This window comes from Colletotrichum jinshuiense, chromosome 6 (assembly GCF_051148585.1).
Source record: "Colletotrichum jinshuiense chromosome 6, complete sequence".
Classification (NCBI taxonomy): domain Eukaryota; kingdom Fungi; phylum Ascomycota; class Sordariomycetes; order Glomerellales; family Glomerellaceae; genus Colletotrichum; species Colletotrichum jinshuiense.
This window is the reverse complement of record NC_139313.1, coordinates 641692-657541: the sequence shown is the minus strand read 5'-3', so window position 1 is coordinate 657541 and position 15850 is coordinate 641692. Positions and strand designations below refer to the sequence as shown.

The window sequence follows — 15850 nt, the reverse complement described above, 5'->3', positions numbered from 1 at the left end:
TTTGGCCCAGGAAGATACCGCAATGGGGAAACGAAGTAAGGGTATATGAATGCATTGTAAACCAGTACAAGGACGCATTGCAAAGCAAAGGAAACCATGAATATTTTTGTTGCAGTGAGCATATCTATGTGCAAGAGCCTCAGGCTCAAAGCTGCTGTCAGGAGGGAGACTCCCGCGCAGGCCTTCACAGCCATGTTATTTAAGCGTGAAGCAAGGTTTTTAGTCGAGGACCTAAGCTGGTAATGCAAACAAGTTGAGGTTGAGGAACAAAGAATTTGTTGTAGGAAACTCAGGGTTTCGTCAGGGGGAAAAATCAAAAGCGAAGCCGTAGCTTCTCTAAAATAACAAAAAGGAGGCTCCAGGGCCGGTTATAAAGAAGAACCATGCCCAACAGAAGACTTTTTGTCAATATTGAGCTCACTCTTCACCGTTACTTTGTTCTTCGTCCATCCCCACCCAACTAGGAGAGCAAACAACACGTGCCATTGCCCAGAGCCGGATGCGCAGAGCCATCGAGTCCCTTTCAGGAGAGCCGAGACGTGCCCCAACCAACAGGGTCAACATGGTCAAGCAAACACCCCACTGGTACCCGGATGCCATCAACAGCAATGATTCCCAAGAACGCAAACACCCCGGCACCAGCATATCCGATTACAAGACTAGAGGAGGGTAATGTGCTCATATGGTCACACCAGAGAAAGCCACCGGATCTAGCCACCCGAACAGAGCCATCTTTTCCTATACGAACCCCTGCAGGGGCGACGTATCCACGAAAGGGGTGCGTGTTGGAGGGTGCAAACCCAAGGCTCATTCTTACTCTGTCCAGGCCAGAAACCAGTAAGCATTACCCTAAAGTCGAGTTGCGGCGAGAGGGAGGCAGCACGTAGACCGAGTCTGGAAGACTCGCTGCAACGACAACCCCGGCGGCCCATACTCCTTGCTTGCAACTTTATCTCCAGGTATACGATGATTAGATAGCTGTAGGTGGAAAGAAGTAGAAAAATGGCGCCAGAAACAATAGGACGCCGACAAAGGCCTTGGACTCGGCTAAGCGGGCGCTGCCGCGACGTTACGCAAACCCCGTGCCTCTGGAACATACGCACCGCGGATATTGCCCTCTTTGTCAAATGAGACACGAGAGATTTCGTGTGCATGTCATGTAACACTCTCAGAAAGAATTACTGGCCCAATTCTCGGGTTATCTTCTTTTCAGCGCCTTCCGTCCCGACAACCCAGTTGTTAGAAGACAGGAAAGGCGACCATTAGCGCCGGCGCAACGTGTTGGGAAATGCTTGCGAGAGAGGAAACACGCCCTCCGGAGGGGAGCGGTTCTTTTCTTCAGGTAGCACCGCCCGAGAATCCGGGTACATGCTGCATCGTCGCCATCCCATACATGCGCCGGAGAGTCATCCGCGGCGAATCACCATGTCCAAGGCTTTCGGGGCTGAACTCGGAGAGCCCTATTCGTGGATATATCTCTCCTTGCCCCCATTTATCCTTGTGTGACGGCAAGATGCAGCGACGGATTCCTCGCGGTAGTTGTTGGTCCCGGTTGTGTTGACCGCCCCGCCTGCCCCTCGCATATATTTGAGGGGGAGAGGGATGTCTGCAAGATCTGGAGGCTGGGTGCCGACATGTCTTGATCATTACAACCATGTCTCTGATCCGGCGGGTGAGAATATGCATGCGATCGATCGCACAGAGACCTTTCAAGCAATTATTGTCACAGTTCAGACCCCCAGCAAGCGCCGTACAGATTGGGAGGCTGAAACTTGACCAATGTTCTTACACGACGAGCCATGAGGTCCGTTTAGTACCGAGAGGCATATCTTAGTGATGCTTACGAAGCTGTCATAGGAAGTGCTGGGGTTGTTGGTGTTATTGGATAGGACGCCAGCTCGGCTCGGTGGTGGTGGCGGCGATGATACAAATTGGCTCGTCGAAAAGAGCACACACGAGAACTAGCTCCGATCTATAGCTGTTGATCTTTCGCAGTACCTCCTTTCTCTCTTCATGAGACGACAGCAATTTCGAAGCATGGCTTAAGAGAGTAGTACAAGAAGAGGGCGGGAGGGCATCACTGGAGGATAATTGTAGCTATTCATGCTTGTGGCCATGTCTTCTTCAATGTCTTGCACCCCACTTGGATCTGACACTATGCTTGAATAGCCCCAGGGCAGTTATGGATCACAATATATGATTACTAAACTTTGCAAGGCGTATGAATGTGACACAAGACACCATTGGCGTGATCGAGATCTAGCCAGATACCCTGCTCTTGAATATTGGTGGCAGAGTGGTGACAAAGAAGGTATCCGAATTCAAGGCAATGGTCATACCCGAGTTGTTATTTTCGATGCAGTCAAATTTAAGCTTGTTAGACATGGATCCGGACTATTGCTTTGTGATCAGACACCAGATCTATCAAAAGCTTGAGGCGTCAATGACACCCAAGGTGCGGTCTGTCCAAATGCAGTTGCCCCGGTGAGTACAGAGTGGTCTCCTTTCTGAGGCGGAAAGCATCAACATAACACCCCTCGGCTAACAACCTGGAAACAACAGAAATGACTGCCTATTCGTGGCATTATCGCCGATGAAGTGGAGGATGGTGAGCTGGCCTACAAGCCAAGACCTTATGAATCACCGATGTTCCCTGATTTAGATGTATTTGGCGCAAACAAGAAGTCACTTGAGTTAAAGGATCTACCCTGATTTACTGGAGGCATCGTAATGCAATGTGAATGTCTGAATTTCTTACCTTACGCTGTTCCGCCCTGCAAACTCGAGTGTGCCAACTATGCGTGAGTAGTCGAAAACATTCGACAATCACTGCTGTGCAGGCATAGTTTGGGAGTTTAAGTTTCAACTTGGCAAGTGCCATAGCTGTCTAACCACCAACCCCAGGCCAATCAGTTAGAGAACTGACCAATAGTAAGGCGGAGGAATTGTAAAGCCACCTTTCGTGATTGGAAACGGGAGTCGTAATTGTATATTTGAGGGCCGAGAGCAGACAATGCCAGTCCTACGAAACCTCACGAAGGCCTACCTGACTTGTTTTAAGTAAACAAATAAATGAAACCCGGCAATTTCCATCTCGCCATTGTTCTATGCAACTGTTCGAGTTTGCTGTGGCACAGTGGAAGACACTTGCTCAGAGGGCGTGAAGCAAAGCAGCTTTCAACCCAAATTGCGTGGCGTACTAGTCCACCATTGCCTACAAATTGCGTACAATCGCCGGCCACTCCATCGGGGATGGTCGCCATTGAAAGAGAAAATGGCGACTTGCAAAGCAACCGGTCCAGACAGGCAGCCAGGGCAGGGAGACCGTCTTTAACCAACTCACCAACACCAACAAACTCAGAAACACTCCTCAAATGTCTCTTCGCAACGTGCTGGTTGTCGCAGGAGACCCACTTTCTTCAACCCAAGGTATTCTTCAACGGGGGGTGGGGGGGGAGAGTGAGGGCAGTTGTCTCCCTTAACCTCGGCAAGTTGGAGGCGCAATGGCCGAGACATGTTCGGCGCCCGAGCAGCGGGCTCGGATTGCCGATGTTATCCGAGCCAGCCCACCCGCGTCACTCCGAGCCGACGGAATTGAGACCTGGAGGAGAACACCGCTGATTCGTCGGCGCAAAGAAAAATAGCAACGAGGCTGAAAATTGGTTTCCATGCAGTGGTGCCTCTCGGCGCGAGGCTAGGTAGGCTCCGAGACTTCGGAGGCGTCTTTCAACGACATCCTTGGTTTTTGAAAACGGTTCAATAGTTTCACGTTGATTCGTCACCGGCGGGTTGTATCATTTTTAGATACCCAAAGACCAAAAAGAGTTTGCCTCGAATGGGCGCGGGCCGTCACCAGGCAAATACAAAAACCAGACGTGGCCCTTCTGTCATATCGAAGAAAGAAAAAGGAACTCATATGCTTTGCGTGACTCCTATGCTACGTACAACTGGTACAACTACAATCTCCCAGCAAGACCGAGCCTCCTCCCAGTGTCCAAAACAGAAATCTATTCCTCCGCTTGTTATGCAATTCGACCGCGTCGGTGGTATCTATCTCCGTCCCAGTCTCGCCTTAAGGCACATCGAGTCTATCGCGGGGGTGGTTTCGAGGAAGGCGGCGCCGAGGTAGGTGTTTCTCTAGCTACATTGGTTTGGCAGCTGATTTACAAGGTGTCCATCTTGTCAAGGATGGCCTTGGTGAACTGGTGGGTGGTGGCATCACCGCCCATGTCACGGGTGCGGACCTTGCTGCAGAGGTTGTTAGCGGCTTGCGTTGAATCGTTTGCCAGGTAGGGTGTGGCGGTGCGTGTGAGCTAGACTTACCCGTCAGCGATGACGCTGTAGATGGCCTGAGAGATGCGGTTGGCGTGGTCGTCGAGGCCGAGGTGGCGGAGGAGCATGGAGCCGGACAGGATCAAGGCAGTGGGGTTGGCCTGGTCCTTGCCCTTGATGTCGAGACCGACGTGACGGCAACCGGGCTCGAAGACGGCAACGTCGCGGCCCATGTTGCAGCCGGGGACGATACCGGCACCACCGACCAGGGCGGCGCCAATGTTGGACAGAATGCCACCGTACAGGTTGGGCATGACCATGACGTCGAACTGCTGGGGCTTGCTGACAGCCTGCATGGAGGCGTTGTCGACAATCATGTCGTTGACCTCGAGGGTGGGGTAGTCGTTGGCGACACGGTGGAAGGTGGAGCGGAAGAGACCGTCGGCCAGCTTCATGATGTTGGCCTTGTGAATGCAGGTAACCTTCTTGCGGTTGTTGGCAAGGGCGAAGTTGAAGGCGAACTTGGCGATGCGCTCAGACTTGGCGCGGGTGATGATCTTCAAGCTCTCGACGACGCCGGGAACGGACTGGTGCTCGAGGCCGGAGTACTCGCCCTCGGTGTTCTCACGGATGATGGCGAGATCGACGCCCTCGTGGCGGGTCTGGTAGCCGGGGATGTTCTTGATCAGGGAGATGGAGGCGTAGATGTCGAGCTCCTGGCGCATGGCGACGTTGAAGGACTGGTGGCCGGAGCGCTCGATGGGGGTGTGCAGAATACCCTTGAGGCCGAGCTTGTTGCGGCGGAGGGAGGCAACGGACTCGCGGAAGAGGTCCTCGGTGCGCTGGGGGGTCTGGGTGGTGAGGCCGGAGACATCGACCTGCTCCCACTCAATGGGGACGTTATCGGCCTTGAAGATGGTCTTGACGCTCTCGGCGACCTCGGCACCGATACCGTCACCGGGGATCAGGGTGACCGTGTACTTGCCGCCGAACTTGGTGGGCTTGAAGATGTCAGAGCCGACCGTGGCGTAGGCGCGCGCAGGCTGCGCGGTGCGCAGAATCTGTGGAGAGAAGAAGGATCGTTAGCCATTTGTCTGTGTGTTTTTGTGTGTGCGTTTGCATGTGCATGTATGCATGGGCGGATGAATGGCAGGCGATTTTCTTCGTGTGTATTTCGCATGTGTCCTCCTTGCGTGATATGCCCATACAAAATTTGCATTCGTGGGCTCATTGCCGTTGGCGCTGGCGTTCTTGTTTGTTCTTGTTGTTGTTTTCCCCCTCCACCAGCCAGGAGCCAGGCCAGCCAGCCTCCTCCTGGATCACGAAGCACACGCAGACGGGAAGAAAAAAACGGCAGGGCGGGCGGGATCAATGGGAGACCAATTGAGATTGGCAGACGTACCTGCGCAGTGCGGGCGGATCCTCGGGAAAGCATCGTGGGCGGTCGTGGGTGCCTCGTGAGGGTATTCGCGGGAAGAGAGGTCTCGAAGTTCGGGATCGGAGGAGTTGGGAATGGAAGAATAAAAAAAGAGTGGAATTTGGTGAGGTAGTGTTGCTGGCTGCTTGCTGTCAAATGCCGCAAAAGCAAGGTACAAGGCGACGGAACGGTACACGGCCAAAGTACAGACCGAGTGCAGAGGGCGAGCGTGCTGCTGCTGCGGCGGCGGCGGCAGGCTCTTCTCTGTGCCGTGCTTGCTGGCCAAGTGTTTTTCCACCCATTTTCTGTCGTATGTGGCTTGAAGCCGACCTGTGAGTGGCCAGATGGCCTAATCGACCCGCTTATCTCTTTGCCGGGCGGTCGGAAGAATGGAGGATGACACCCGCGGGAAAGAGAGGCTGCGCTGCGTGCCTGCTGCTGCGCTAGCAAATGACAGCCCGCGCAGAGCCTTCACTGGCCGCTGCCTCTGTCCTGTCCGTGGCATGGCTCGGGAAGGAAAGGAACAAAACGTGGGGCGCCTTCCCCCTTTCAGCACTAGCGCTTCTTTTCTTTCGTCCCGGCTGAGCCTCGGATCTGGCCTCCTATCGATCTATCCCGTACTATGTACCTACGGCGGCAAAGTCTACACTCGAAATAGGGACGCCCAATGTCACGTGTGGAGATCTCATCATGATTGGCGCCTCTCACTCGTCCTCTTCATCTGACTGAGATCTCATTCAATTCGTGGTGACGCCTTCACACAGGAAGGTGATGCTTTCGCAGGCGCAGCTCTACCTTCGGCCACAGTTCGGTTATCCTGATTCTTCAATGAACCGCGCCCGCTCATGCTTCCCGGAGAGTTCCCCGCCAGCCCACCTCTCCACTTTCTTCTGAGACCGCCAAGTCGGTCTTAGAGACCGCCCTGGGCGTATTTGCGATAGTTGCGACTGGACTTCGGCCGAGCGCCACCTTGCCAATCGTCCGTCTACAACCAATACACCAGTGACAAAGGAGCCAACAAAGGAACCAACAACGGCATCAGCCCGCGATCACCAATAATGAAATTCAATTCGAGTCGCACCAAGGTATTGTATCAAGCTCCGAAGTCGAATCAGATCGCACAAAATCATGCCCTACACGCTCGCTGCTTTTGATTGCACCAACCCCAGCTTTGACCGCATAGCTATCCGTCGCCTGGCCCTGCCAAACACGTCTCCAACATCGTCCTGGACGTAGCCAGCCGTCGCACTGCCCTATGAAGTCCCGTTCCTCAGACTGGAATCCGGATGCCATTGTATCCCGATGCTTCGATGCCCCATTCGAAACAGTCTGCCCAAAATCGCCCACCATTGCTTGTGCCCAGTGGCGCTCCGCCTGTTTGGTGTTAGTTGTTCCGTAAATCAGCAGCTGCATCGTCGTGCTCGTTCTATGCGCTAGGGAAACTTACAAGCCATGCTCTCTATCGAGGCAAACCGCTGCAGGCACCGATCTATCGTGACCGCCTCGATTTCGTCCTCGACGTAACGCCCCGGGAGGCACGTGATGGGGTTGCGCAGCGCCTTGATCCAGAAGTGGACGAAGCCGGTGTCAAACATGACGCTGCTGTTGTCCGGCCGCGCGACCTGGCGGTTGTAGTCGGTCCAGAAGAACCCGAGTCTCTCGTTGGCAGCAGAGAATGCGTTCCCCGTCTCGTGGATGTAGTTGACCGCCTCGATGCAGAACCTCTCCACCGTCCTCTGGTCCGGCGTGTAGAGCGGGTTCGGCGTCGTCGGGTCCCAGCAGAGCCCCCTGCCGTGCGGCAGCGCGGGCAAGTCGTGGTATTCGTAAAAGAACGACGCTTCTCCGCAATCCTCGTACGTCATGTTCATCAACTCCTTGATCCAAAACTCTTCGGCCCGGCCTGTTGAGTTCCCGGACCCGGGTCAGTGGAAAGCCATCTTCGATGAACGCTGTACACAACTGGATGAATCGCCACTTACAATGGGCTGTGTTACGCATTGTGTTGAAAACCTGTTTGCAAGTCCCCTGGCACTTGTCTCCCGTCTTGTTCCAGGTGAGCCAAATGGACTTGGCCCTCTCGGCGAACAGGTGATACTCGGGGAACTGCCCGACGAAGCTGCGATTCAGAGAGTCGTCCATTCTTTCGCACACATAGTTGACCATTCTGTAACAAAGAAAAGATCAGCATGGCCCGAGTTTCCCCAATACGCGGGCGTGATACGGAAAGCTCACGGGAACCAGGCCCAGTAGTAGGTCATCTGGCCTGTGTTGCAGGTGACTGTCCACTTGGGCGGTTCGTCCTCCGCCAAGAACCCGAAGTCGTTCTTCATGTTGGCCGCATCCTGCTTCTCGCTGCTGAAGGAAACGTCCTCCGCAGCAACCGTGAAAGAGGGTACAGCTGTCGCAAGCCCGGGGATATTGGAGGCGTCGACCTCGGTTGGAACCGATTGTACGAGATCACCCGAGATGATAAGAGCCACAAAGATGCTGAGAATGGCGCGCATAGTGATATAGATTGTCTCTTATGCGTGTCGCCGGAGAGGGAGCGAACGACTTTTCTGATTAAATGTGATGGCAATCGTGGTGATGTATAAGTTGAAGTCGAGTGACTGCGAATGAATGAGTTGCGAACTTGCTATAATTAATAGAGGATATGCGTCTCAAGCAGCGTTGAAATATGATTATTGCAGGAAATTAGGATCTTCTGATCAAAGCAATTTTCACATCCGCCCTTCTTATCTTTCATCGTGCCAGTGAAAGCGGCATGAACCAACTGGAAGGAAAGCACGTTCGCTTCTGCAGACATCATGACTGTGATACCAGCCGTAGAGGGGTTGTGTTTCATCAGAGAAGGCAACTATGAGGCATCCAGAAAGTTGAAGTCACTCGAGGTTCCCCCCTTTTACAAAGCCCATCTTACCAAGCCGCAAGCAGAAACCCAATCGGAACGTATTTCTAACGTTCCGGACCGGTAACACCACCCGTCCAACTTCGCAGTACTCGCTATTATTGGCTATCTTGCAAGATATCTCATCTCTGTACTCGACCCAACCTCTTACCACGTTATCTGATGCTGTGATAAGTGGTATGGATGTGACTTCAGAACAAGCACGCAAGCAAACAAACGTCCAGCTGATTCCAAATCGACAGCGCAGCCCGCATGTTGCCATCGATTTGCACCAACAAGCTCTAAATTGGCGTTCACTTGCTGAAATAACACATCAAAAGCATTGGCTTGGTGGCGTTGTCGAGAAAAAAATCCCTCCGCAGTGTTTACCACGTCCCTGCGTATGGGCTTACTTCTAGCGGACCGTAACAGCGAACTCCCAAGGCCGGTTAAGATATCCGTCTAATTGATGACCCAGGGCTGAGGGAATCTCCCTGATCTCCCGGTTACTGTCGCTTCCAGGGATTCTGACTATAGCCAATGCTGCTTCAGGCCGGGTGCTCGTCAGCGAACGTATTAAAGAACAGATCTCGACTTCTTGTCACACCGCTGGTAAAAAACTGATTGGAACCTGATATTGACGTACAGGTCTGCAAAGATTTGTAAGACCCGGCATTGGTCCGATGAGCATGCCCCACAGAGTGAACCAGGCAGACATCGTGTAGCACTATTGAGTTATTTATATAGGATACTGTTTAGCAAACAAGCATCCTCAAGACTCGAGGAGATCATGCGCTTTCGATGGCCCAGTTGCCACAGTCCACGTGTCTGAAGATGTCGGAAAATGGTTCAAACCTGTATGTACGTGAAAATGGTCACGTTCATATCTGTTACTCAGTTGCCCCGCCTTGCACGCTCTGCGCGCTTTACAGATATGCTTTCAGTGGTGGGACAAACCCGCAACAAATATACCATGGCATACGTCCTGGAACCTCAAGCAGCACACGATGACATGATCGTTGGCACACGGCACCGGTCCGGTTTCCGCCCCAACATAACAGCGGGCTTCGTACAGGGGGGCTGACCTCGAGGGTCAATCGTGCAGATTTGGGACCAGTCCAATCTCGGCCGCCAGCATGCGACCTTTGCTACGTCAGGGGTAAGGCTTTTCGAGCCATCACGCAGCACAGTGTTGTGCAACCTGAACCGAATGGTGCTTGATGCAAAGTTCGATAGCGGAATGGTATCGGTGTTTTTTCGCCTCAGAAACTCTGCATCTCGTCCGAACACAACCTGAGAGAAAATGCATGAGGAGGTTAGCAAAGTTCGATAAAGGTTTGAGTCGTTGTTGAGAGTATCAAAGTGGACTCGGCTATTCTGAAGAAATAAGTGTGACACCGTTCTCTCGGGTAAACGACAATGCTATTAGGCAATGTCGAAAGCTCTGTACGACTTCTGCGACGCATCTTGGTAGCTCAGTACCAGCTGCGTCTCCATTTCCTCGCGGTTCGCCATGTTTTCCCGTCATAGTGTTGTCAAGTCTTAGGTGGATCGTAACTCATCAGTCTCGCTGAAAAGGGGGTCGACACGTTAACGTTAAGTAACATGGGCTAGATTTGTCAAGCTTCTTAGGTTACACAACCAGCGACTGTGTGATATCGTTTCCAATCCAGCCTTCCAAACAAGTCATTTTACGGAAGACCATCGAGTATGCATGATTATATGCAGGTGATCAAGTCTGACAAGGATTGATCATTCTGCGTCTAGGGGATATGGGAGCCAACAGCAAGCCTGGTTAGATAGGGATATGAGCTTGGAACCAGTCTCAATGCCACCAACACTGAGAGACATCGAGATGAAGGAAGAAAATCCGTTGTTCATGAAATTAAAATAGAGATAGGGTCTAAATCGGGAAAGATAGAGAAGCGGTTTCTTTTCTGGCTTTGACAGTTGATCATTGGCATGCTGCAGCCTTCTGAATTCTTCTCGGCTTTGTGCCTCGAATTGCACAGGGAAGCCGTCGATGAAATTGCCATTCCCCAAATATCTTCGGTGATGCCGCCAGTATCTGAGCTGCCTACGACGGTTGGCCAATTGGCAATGGTCAAAAAAACGAAGATCCTGGCCCGGTTGGACCTGTGCCACCCACGAGCGGCGAGCACGGCAGATCTTATTTCACTGAACACCATCCGAACTATCTATGACGCGACCGACAGAAAAAATACTGCATCGCTTCATGTCGGCGGATAAGCTTATCGGCGTCTCTGGCCGATGCGGTTCAGTTTTTGCCACACGAGCAAAAATATGATTTTGAGGTTCCAAGGCTGACGGCGTAGAGAGAGCCTTGTGAGCCCTCCCACGTTATTGACCACTTCATATCCTAGAATGCACGGTGTCTCTCAGGACTAACCTCTTGGTGGGGAAACCCCTCTCATTTTCGGGTCATATTTGCCTAGCTCTTAATATCTCACTGCGATAAAAGAGCTGCGTGAGTCACGTGTCGGAGCCAAAGACAATTCAGGCTTGTTGCGTGAAGTCTGAAGCCTGTTTTAGACCAAGCACATAGGCTATGGTGTGGTGTACTCCATCCAGCGCCGACATGGACCTCCGCCCGTCACGAACTTTTGGCGGCCTTGATGGCGCGCCCGTTGGGTCGGTGGGTGTTTGCCATGATCCCACTTGCCAAGCAACGCAGACGAGGGAATATCTTTGACGGGCGCCCGGGTTCGAGACGGGGATGGCCTATCTTGGCAGAACAATCGTCCAACCTCGACCAACCCCAGATAGCGGGACCTTGCCACCAACCATCGCCCACGCGCCCTCCTTTGTCGTTGGGACAGGAACATGCAATCGCGCTTTTCGAGCCACTCTGGAGGCTACTGATAACATCGAGTAAACGCATTGGATGCCTCGCGGTTGGAGCGAAGCATCGAACGAACCAGACCTACCTGCCAGCATGCCGAGAGTGCGGCGCGAACACGCTCGGTCCGACAGGGCGGGAATAAGTGGAAATCTTACATCCGGACATGGATGGATGGGCCCACCGACAGCAGTGTGATGAGTGAGTTTGGGCGACCAGGATGGATGCTGATGTTTGGGAAACGCCCGCTGGGAATCCTTAGAAATTGGGTCGAATGCGAGATTGATGGTCTGTATCAGCGCCCGAGAAGTGCAGCGGCAGCTCGCTTCGTATTAATCTCCTGAAGCAAACCAAGAGGCAGCAGCAACGCTTGCCAAAGGTCAGCTGGTCAGCGACTGCAATCAAGGTGCGGGAGGAAGCCTGCCTTGCGTAGCAGCTGTTGCTCTTTTCATCCGCGATCGGCGTGCGGCATTCCGCATTGGGGTGGAGAAGAAAGTTGAGACCTTGTCTTCGGGTGTCTTCCGATATCTGGAAAAACAGAGGATGTGTTCAGCTGCGGCCCTGTACAGGATACATCAAGCCTTGCCAACCGCATCAAGAGATCCGACCGAGACTGCCCAGGCTTGGGAGGCAGCAAAAGAACCCGTGGTAGAACTTTTGAATTTCTTGGGCGGCACGGGAGGGCGAGCATGGCGTTGCTTCGCGTGCATCCCCCAAGAGTGCTTGATAGGTCTTGCCTCCCTGCGCCGAGCGGTGGCAGGCAAATCATGGGCGAGGCAGTGGGAGGAGCGCAATATATACCTGGCTTGGCGGTATACTTGGCGACATGGCCAAGACCACCGAGATGGGGGGTGGTCGCCGTGTCATCGCAGCAGAGCGGAGCCAACGTCGGAGGGTCGGCCCACCAGCATCTCCTGATGAGGAAGTTGGTTAACAGGCCTCGACATACCGTCCAACCAACCGCAATGGACCTCCCGTCGCCGAGCCTCGTTCACGAGCCGACTTGTGATCCGGAGATGTGGTCAGGACCTTTTGATCTGCGGCTTTCATGATGCAAGGAGCAATGGCCATCTATTCTTTGTCGTGTGACTGGCTGTGGCAAGAAAACCTGACACATCAGGACATTAAACTGCCAAATCGATGAAGTGGTTCCTCTGGGTTGAATCGACTCACAGATACCCAGCAAATAGACTATTCGACAACTGGGGAAATATTGGCCCCTTTGCTGATCGATAACGGCCTTGGCGTCACCCAACTCAAGGTCCTTTGCTTTAGGATTCGGCCGGCTTTGCTAGACTCGTCCAGACTCGTCAGAGCACCTGCAGAATATGGTAATCGCCCTCACGATCGTTGGTTCATATCAGCGTGTGCCATGGGTCCCATCCGCCACCCCCATGGCATGAGGCAAAAGTTCCATGGCCTTGGCACCAGAGGGCGGTTCCAACCCTCCCTTTGATGAATCTTAAAAGAGCCGCCGGCCTCTGCCTCGACGAAGCTCAGGTTTCTTTTCTCCCACTTGTCATCCAAGCCAGGCCTCTCTTTGCCCAGAGCCAACCAGCAAGCAAACCAGTCAACTGGTCAGCCGGTGTCAATACCATCCGACAAGCATCACCATCGGCTCGTCACAATGGTGGCTACGAACCCCGTCCCGGGCCCTATCCAGGCCGAGACGCAGATCCCCGCCGCGGATCCTGCCCACGACCCTCAGTATATCACGGAGAAGGGCCGCGACTCTGAGCAGATTGATGAGCTCAAGAGCGAGCTCAGCGAGGATGATCAGGTCCATGATCTCTTCGTTCCCTTCCCCGAGGTCAAGGGCCTCGAACCTGAGGGCAACCCCTTGACTGTCAGGGCCGTGTTGGTTGGTATCATCCTTGGCTCTTTGGTCAACGCGTCCAACGTCTATCTCGGTATGTAGACACCATACAAACAGAGCTCTTTCCTCATGCTAACGCAAACTCGACAGGCCTGAAGACCGGTTTCTCCTTCGCTGCCACCATGTTTGGTGCCATCTTCGGATACGCCATCGTCAAGGTCCTTGCCAAGTCGCTCCCGAACATGCCCGTTTTCGGTGGCACTTTCGGTCCCCAGGAGAACTCCATCATCCAGGCCGCGGCCACCGGAGCCGGCGGCATGTCGGGTCTGTTCGTCGCCGCGCTTCCGGCCATGTACCAGCTCAACCTCATGTCCGACAACCCCACTAAGGATTTCGGTCGTATCCTGACCATCACTGTCACCTGCGCCTTCTTCGGTCTCTTTGCCGCCGTTCCCCTGCGCAAGTTCTTCATTATCAACGTTGCCCGGGAGTTGAACCTCGTGTTCCCCACTCGTGAGTTGTGTTCGCCATTTGTGTGCGCTCGAGCTATAAGCTGACCCTTGGAAACCAGCGACTGCGACTGCCTTGACCATTCGTTCTATGCACGCCATTGGTAGCGGTGCTGCTGACGCCGTCAAGAAGATTAAGACCCTCGGTTACTGCTTCGTCGGAGCCCTCGTCCACATCGTTGTCTCGCAATACGCCGACGGAATCCTTCACAACTGGTACCTCTTCGTCTGGTTCTACGTCTGGAGCGGATACAAGAACTGGGCCATGAACATTCATAACTGGGGCTGGTATATCCAAATCACCCCTGCGTTCTTTGGCTCCGGTATGCTCGTCGGAATCAACGCGGCGTTGTCGTGGTGGTTGGGCACTGTCTTCGCGTGGGGTCTCTGCGGCCCTTTGCTGGTGCACTACGGCGAGGCGATCGGTGTACAGAGGATGCCCAAGAGTGAGAAGTGGGGTGACTGGGTCAACTTCGGTGTCATGACCGTTCGTGAAGACCCAGACTGGATCCCGTCTCCTCGGTTCTGGATGTTGTGGCCCGGTGTCATGGTGTTGGTTGTTTACAGCATGGTCGAGTTTGTCCTCCACATCGGTATCATCATCGACGGTGCCAAGTTCGCCTTCCGCTCGGGAGCCCGCAGCTTCAACACCCGTCTGCAGACCCGCGGAAAGTCCAACGCCTTCCTGGCCAAGCATGCCGCAAAGGCCGACAACCAGGACAGCCTCATCGAGGACTTCGCGCCTCCCAGCCAGCAGGTCCCCGTTTGGGTCTGGGCTACCGGCACTCTCGTTTTCACGGTTGTTGCTTGCGTCGTCTGCCACGTCCAGTTCCACATGAACGCTGGCCTCGCCATCCTGGCCTGCTTGTTGGGTCTCCTCTTTGCCTTCCTCAGTATCCACGGCGGCGCTGTCACTGACTGCACGCCCCTTACTGCTTCCGCCAAGGCCTCTCAGCTCGTCTTCGGTGGTGTTACCTCCGGCCAGGGCCTTGCCGTTGCTGACGCTCAGCGTATCAACTTGATTGCCGGTGGTATCGCCTCCGGAACTGCCGATGTCGCTACGGCCCTGGTCAGCGACTTCCGCGTTGGCTTCCTCCTCCGCACACCTCCTCATCTTCAGTTCTACGCGCAGGCCATCGGTGCAGCCGTCTCTGTCTTCCTCGCTCCCGGTGTCTTCGTGCTGTTCATGGCTGCGTACCCCTGCATCTGGAAGGAGATGGCGGCGGACGAGACGTGTGCCTTTGGCGCCCCGTCCGTCCTCGCCTGGAAGGCCGTGGCCCAGGCCGTCACCATGAAGAACCTGCCCATCCCCAAGTCTTGCGCCATCTTCACCATCGTCATGGGTGTCATCTGCGCGCTCCAGGCTGTGGTCAAGAACTTCTACCTCGTCGGCAACCGCACCAAGTACCGCGAGTACCTCCCCAACTGGATGTCGATCGGTGTCGCCTGGGTTCTCGGCCCCGACAGCGGTTACGCCAACGCTATCATGTTCGGTGCCATCACCGCCTGGTGGTGGAAGAAGTACTTCCCCAAGCACTTCGAGACCCACTGCTTCGCCGCCGCCGCCGGTCTCATTGCCGGCGAGGGCTTCGGAGGTGTCATCAACGCCGCCCTGGAACTTGGATCAGTTAGCGGTGGTTTCTACGGAACCAATGTTGCTATTCCCGGCCAGGAGTGGTAAAGCAACATTTGGGGCGGAATGTGCACCATGCAGATATGTCAACGCGCAACGTATAGTAACTGTTTAATGCTCTGGAGGCGGAGGCCTGCGAGCCATGCTCTTTGATTCTCCATATACCCTTTCATAAAAACTTAGTATGAGAATATAATCTACACTCATTAGTCGACTCATTATTGCGGTGTTTGAATGTGGATTGGGTCCGTACATCAATCATGCTGAGATTTAAATGAAATTTACAAGCTGCAATGGATCCGGGGATGTAAGCGGTGCCAACGACGTTCCGCTTTCCTGGGGAGCGTGGCCGTATGATTGGCTCTGGCGTTCCAAGCAGTTGTGCTGTCCCGGAACTCCCGGGTCGGCGTTGCCCCAATCGCAGTTAGAACATGGCAATCCAGTTACCGCTCACGG

General features: G+C 54.0%; 3 protein-coding genes across 3 annotated transcripts; 1 reads left to right on the top strand and 2 right to left on the bottom strand.

Moving 5' to 3' along the window:
• Window positions 1–4163: 4163 nt before the first annotated feature.
• On the bottom strand, window positions 4164–5707 carry EsH8_VI_000151 (isocitrate dehydrogenase (NAD(+)) IDH1; the record flags this gene model as incomplete). The annotated part of the gene is made up of 3 exons (XM_083271404.1): window positions 4164–4248; window positions 4324–5333; window positions 5675–5707. 3 exons carry the CDS (start codon window positions 5705–5707, stop codon window positions 4164–4166), a joined length of 1128 nt encoding a protein of 375 aa, XP_083126578.1.
• Window positions 5708–7122: 1415 nt separating this feature from the next.
• On the bottom strand, window positions 7123–8193 carry EsH8_VI_000150 (uncharacterized protein; the record flags this gene model as incomplete). Its single annotated transcript, XM_083271403.1, has 3 exons — window positions 7123–7589; window positions 7669–7853; window positions 7922–8193. The coding sequence occupies 3 exons, from the start codon at window positions 8191–8193 to the stop codon at window positions 7123–7125; spliced, it is 924 nt and encodes a 307-aa protein (XP_083126577.1).
• Window positions 8194–13063: 4870 nt separating this feature from the next.
• On the top strand, window positions 13064–15442 carry EsH8_VI_000149 (OPT oligopeptide transporter protein-domain-containing protein; the record flags this gene model as incomplete). Its single annotated transcript, XM_083271402.1, has 3 exons — window positions 13064–13346; window positions 13403–13765; window positions 13824–15442. 3 exons carry the CDS (start codon window positions 13064–13066, stop codon window positions 15440–15442), a joined length of 2265 nt encoding a protein of 754 aa, XP_083126576.1.
• Window positions 15443–15850: the final 408 nt, after the last annotated feature.